Source organism: Corylus avellana, chromosome ca10, assembly GCF_901000735.1.
Source record: "Corylus avellana chromosome ca10, CavTom2PMs-1.0".
Lineage (NCBI taxonomy): Eukaryota > Viridiplantae > Streptophyta > Magnoliopsida > Fagales > Betulaceae > Corylus > Corylus avellana.
Window position 1 is genome coordinate 16,111,478 of NC_081550.1, and position 5,813 is coordinate 16,117,290.

The 5,813-nt window shown below is 37.1% G+C and overlaps 1 protein-coding gene across 1 annotated transcript; it reads right to left on the bottom strand.

The window, feature by feature from the left end:
* Positions 1-2,290: 2,290 nt before the first annotated feature.
* Positions 2,291-5,408, bottom strand: LOC132164078 (E3 ubiquitin-protein ligase RSL1-like). The gene is made up of 3 exons (XM_059574494.1): positions 4,593-5,408; positions 3,125-3,897; positions 2,291-2,659 (listed from the first exon to the last, which is right to left on the bottom strand). Exons 1-3 carry the CDS (start codon positions 5,349-5,351, stop codon positions 2,557-2,559), a joined length of 1,635 nt encoding a protein of 544 aa, XP_059430477.1. The 5' UTR covers positions 5,352-5,408; the 3' UTR covers positions 2,291-2,556.
* Positions 5,409-5,813: the final 405 nt, after the last annotated feature.

Genomic DNA, 5,813 nt, shown 5'->3' on the forward strand with positions numbered 1-5,813 from the left:
GAGTATGGTGAAACCCTAATCTGTATAAATCAGGCTAAGTGAGTGAGTGTTTGTTTGTTTTCCTCCAAAACGACACTGTTTTGAAGAACAACACCAAAATGGCACCATTTTGATGTTATATATATATATAAGGGTAGGTGATTAACAGTTATTAGCCGCTTTTTTCTTACCCTAAAACCACTAACCACCCAGCCTCGCTCTAAGCGGTTATCGGTTTTTATTTACCGCCTAGCAAAGCGATTATGCGATTAGCGGAGTGGTTATAACCACCCCGCTTAAACTACCATTTAGTAACGGATAAAGTTTTCCCCCTATCAAATTGGGACTTGTTCTTAGAGCATATGATTCTTATGCATTTTTTAAATACATATGAGAATCACGTATTCTAAGGATTATATATATATATATATATATATATATATAAAGACACATGTTAATTTAATAAAAGATAGGGTTAATAACTTTTTTGGTACTTGTGTTTTAACGTTTTTATTTTTTCCCCCAAAGTTTTAAAACATGACAAATCTAGTACCTTACATATGGGATGAGATTCCGGTTAATAACTTTTTTGATACTTGTGTTTTAACGTTTTTATTTTTTCTCCCTAGGTTTTAAAATATGACAAATCTAATACCTCACATATGGGATGAGACGGAATCACTACCTCCGTTAGTTTCTGTCAGTCCCCCATTAACAGAAGTCCATGTGGCATTCCCATAATACGCCACATGTTCTAAAAATTAAAAAAAAAAATTAAAACAAATAATTAAAAAAAAAACTAAACCTATAATAATAATAATAATAATAATAATAAATTTTGAGGTCCCCATCTTCCACGCCTAAAACCAATCTACAACCCAGCAACCCAAAACCAAATAACGCTTTGGAGAATTCCCCAATTCCGTTCACAGCTGCTATTCCGACATCAGGTTAGAGCACTAGCTATTCGTCTTTATCTAAGAAGGCATTAGACATGGGCAAGAGCCCTTCGAGCAACAATCCTTGATCAAAGTGAAGGAAGAAAGGAAATGATCGATTAGGGGTGGCTGGAACTTCAAATTTTCTTTTTTTTTGTTGGACTTCAGGGCCGAGATCTTGAAGCTTTGCGACACGATCTTTTGTTCAAGCACTAAGCATTTTTCATCCCGTTGAACGCAGGATCAAAAATTAGGGTTTTCTGTAAAGATTAAAGAGATTTCGCTCTCTGTTTGATTGTTAAACTAAATGGAAACAGAAAAGGAGAGGATGAGATTATACAATGTGTTTGATTTATTTTCTTTTCCTCGATTTTCTTAACAACCAAACAAAGGAGAGAGATATTAGAATTTGTATTGGAGACTTGGCTCCACCCCCCCACCGACTCAGGCTCCACACCTCTAATCGACAATTTCTCTCTCACCCTCCACGCTGGTGATCGCTGCCTCCTTGTTGGATCCAATGGCACTGGTTCGTTCCATTTATGTTTCTTTTCCATCTTCAGGATTTTCTTAACAACCAAACAGAGGAGAGAGAGAATAGTGTTTGTATTGGAGACCTGGAGGAGAGAGAGATGTTGGGTTTAATTTTTTTTTTTTTTTTTGGATGAGATCATTTTTATTTTATGTATTATTATTATTATTATTATTATATTTTTAATTATTTTTTATTTTTAGGACATATGGCGTATTATGGGAGTGACACGTGGACTTCCGTTAATGGGAGACTGATGAAAACTAAAAGAGATAGTAATTCTGTCTTTTTTCATATGTGAGGGTACTAAATTTGTCTTGTTTTTAAACTTAGGAGAAAAAAAATAAAAACGTTAAAACCTAAATACCAAAAAGTTATTAACCCTAAAAGATATTAGAAAATTTTCCTTATAACTTGGAAAAAAACTGTCTTTTAGTAATAGTCATAGTCATGTCTTTTTACGTACTCAAAATCCATTATTTGCATCAAAATCTTCATTATTTCAATAGGAAAACCAGCTTACAAGTTACACAAAACAATTTCCTTCATTTTATTTCCATTACCAAGAATTCTAATCAGTTCATACAATTGTTGGAAGTCAAGAGGATTAAACACTCAACATACCAAAAAAAAAGAAAGATATAAGTGGATAGGAGGATTATTAAACACACCTAGAGAATAATGATTGGTACACATTAGTGCTTATAAGTTAAAACATGCGACTTCTCAAACATTTATATTCCTCACATTTAACATATTCATTCTCTAAGTTTATATTTGGATTAACAAAACAAACCTTTTAACTTTTTTTTTTTTAATAAGCCGAAAAAGGTAGAAGAAATGGAGAGAGAAACACATATAGACTGATAACCATCTCAGTCCATCTGTAATGTAAGAGTCATCAAAGCTAAAATTCAACAAAAATCTAAGAAACCGTGGCCTAATATCACTTTTTTAGGCATACACACTTTGATCTTCGCAACATAGCAGATACAATACATGTTTGCTGTTATTTTTCAAAAAGCAAAACCAAGTAAAGGGGGAATAAAAGAAAATATAGTCATGATCTCAGTGAATCTGTACCAAGTGTCATCATACTCCTAATCATCATCTTCGTATAATGTTACGCTCATCCCAGATTGGACAGGAACACGTTGCTTTCTTCTTCTTCCACTCAGCACCACAAGTGTAGCAAAACTCATATCCACATCTGCAAAAACATTGCATGGGGAGATACAAGCATTTTACAGAGAAACAAGAAACAAAGAATGGCTGATTTGTAGTGACATTTTCTCTTGGGAAGTACAAAGACACGAATTTTATGACAAAGATGAGGACACTAATTGAAAGAAAAATACCAAACATTCCACCCAACCAACCCAATGACATCTTGAACTTTATCTTACTGTGATAATCCTCCTTTTGGACCTCATCACAAAGCAAATGGAGGATTATAAGAAGAACTCATAATACATTTAATCCCCGAAAATAGGTTTACAATATTTTATCCTAGTGGCTAACTATTCAATCATCCAGTTTTTTCTTCATTTTCTATTAGCATCTTTCTTCCCTAAAAAAATAGCTCTTCCATCTAAAATACATACACAAACACACATGTACATTCACAATAATAAGAGCGAGAAAAAGTCAAATTGGACAGATGAATACAACGTACCTGCAAGTGATGTGGTAGCAACCTTCGGCTAGTTCAACTAAGTTGTTGCACTTCACACATTGGGACCAATGTTTCGACTCTGCAAGAGATTTGAGCTTTGCATCTTCTGAATGGGAATACGGAGTTGATCTTTTGTAATCATCGCAGGTCATATTAAAATGCCAAGGGGCTTTGCAATTGATACAGAAAAAGTAATGGCATTTCAGGCATTTCCTGAATCCATATTCTGCAGCAGCAACATGTGTGGTCTTAGTATGTTGCAAAACCTCACTTTTCGACATTAGTGCTGAGCACTTGGGACGTGGGCAGTAAACTTTCTCTGTAATAGGAATAGAGGATTCCTTCATGCGTTGGCTCAAGACCTCAACCAATTTTGGTGCCAAGAATTTCCCACAGCTATCAATACTCACCTCGGACTTACAGCCTTCATGAGGGCACTTCACCACCATCCCGTTAAGCAACTTGACCTCCGCATGTTGTTTCATGCAAGCAAAGCAGTATCTGTGCAGGCAACCATCAACTGAAAACATCTTGTCAACATCTATATCTTCACAGCAAATTACACATGTCTCCTTCAAAGTCTTGCCATTGCTAGTTTCTTCAGGCCAGGTAATTTGAGAAATTATAGCATCTCTTGCAGATTTAAATGCAAACTTAATATCGTTACGCGCCACAAGAGATGGGTTGCAATATGTAAATTTCCTCTGAAGACCAGCCACCTGATTGACTAATGTCGCAACCTTACTCTGTTGTGGTGCTACTCTACCTGTAACCTGTATTCAGAGATACAATGTAGATAAATCAACCCTATCTTTGCATCAGAAAGCCCAACTCAAGTGAAATATCAATGGGACTAAACACAAGTCTCAATTAGAATGCTAAGATTACTAGGCTCTTTATCCAAACAAAGGATTATGATAACTAGAATAAATTTTCAGAATATAAGCAAGAAGAATAAGAAACAATATTCATTTTAGCAAATCATATCGACAAAGAAAAATGAAACTTTTGTAACAACAAAATAATGACAATTCCTACTTCCAAAAAGCTAAACAGCGGGTGATTTAGAAATTAATAAACACATGCTAATAATTGACAATGTTGAACAAGAGAGGCTAACTCAATGAATCATAATAATGCAATTGAAAAGCTCGAAGAAGAAAAGTTTAGATAATGGAATGCCTCCCATTTTCCAGTTTAAATTCCAAATATTGTGCCTGCTATTTGTTTTAATAACATAAGCCATATGCACTGTACTCTGTACATGTAAACACAAACTATATCAGATCACAAAACCCATGTTTCACATTTCTCGTATTATATCCATCAAGGCCCCACCAGGCACCAACCAAGCAATATTATCAATAAGACAATAACAATCAATACAAACAAATTACCTACAAAAAAAAAAAAAAGAGAGCATCCAAATTTAACAATGTAAAAATAAGGGATTATAGTATTGACTCACATATTGGTAAAGCATATAGTGATCACAGAAAAAGGTGAGCCTTTTCAAATTCAAGCTGAAAGCTTTATTAAGCCCTTCAATCAGAGCCTCCAGCTCAGCAACTTCATTGGTCACGACTTGACCATCCACGAACGACTCCAGATTCTTCCTCACCTCCAACATCAGATTATCCGTGGGATCGCAAATCGCGACCCCAGCTCCGGCCACCGTGACCTTCATATCCCTAACGCTCTCTTCGCTCACCAAACCCTTGGAGTACAACCTGAAACACTCGGCGTCAACCAAAACAGTCGACGAAGAAGACGACGACGACGAAGACGAAGCGTCAGAACGGTACGGACTATTGTAATTGTCCCCGTGGACTTTCCATTCCTCTTCGGGGATGTTGAGGATGTAGGCCGCGAACTTCTGATCGTGGATCCGACGGTCCAGATCTTCCAACATTTTCCTCATCTCCGCCTCGCTTCGCTCTCGGTCCTCCAGCTCCTGCACGAACCTCTCCGCGTCTTGCAGCATAAGCGTCGCGGCGACGTCCAAAACGTTGTCCTCGGGAGATGATACGATGTCGTCGGGCTGTGGCTGCTGCGATGAACAGCGCGAGCTTGAAGGTTGGAGAGCGATGGAGGCGTCCATGGCTTCTTGCATTTGGAGGTGATAGGCCAGGTCGAGGTCGGAGTCTAGGGTTTTCACCGCCATGAGCACCCGGCACTGCTCGGAGAGTGCGAGGTTTAGGTCCTCCGTCTCCGTACTCATTGCCATGGCTTTTCAACTCTCTTTCGCTTCTCTCGCTTTCAGTGTAGACAGTTTTTCAAAGGAGAACAAATTGGCAGGGAAACAAAAGGGTTAGCTTGCTAAACAAGAATGTGAGGCTGTCGAGTGTGGGACCCAATGACATCTATTATTTCTTGCCACGTTGACAAATGATAAAAAGTGATTCTCTTTAATCCGATTGATCATTAACTTATTCGACCCAATTTGACTCGAATTGACCGACTGCTCATCGAGTGGTCCTACGTTGAGGCTGCTTGCCAATGGCTTGAAAAAAAAAAGAAAGTTGCCTTTGCAACTGTAGCAAGATTTGTGAAAAACCGACTTTACTTTTATTTTATTTTATTTTATTTAAATAGGAATAAAATGTGATTAATGTGATGTAAAAAATAAAAATATTTAAATTTAATTTGATACGAATAATATGAGGCTTTTGTTTTTAGTCCTTTGGCA

Bases quoted from the DNA above. Each gene is read 5' to 3' on its own strand.
- LOC132164078 (XM_059574494.1), bottom strand. From the start codon at position 5,351: ATGGCAATGAGTACGGAGACGGAGGACCTAAACCTCGCACTCTCCGAG. The intron at 3,898-4,592 runs GTGAGTCAATAC...CTCTGAATACAG, and splicing joins ACTATATGCTTTACCAATAT to GTTACAGGTAGAGTAGCACC. The intron at 2,660-3,124 runs GTACGTTGTATT...ATGTTTTTGCAG, and splicing joins TGCTACCACATCACTTGCAG to ATGTGGATATGAGTTTTGCT.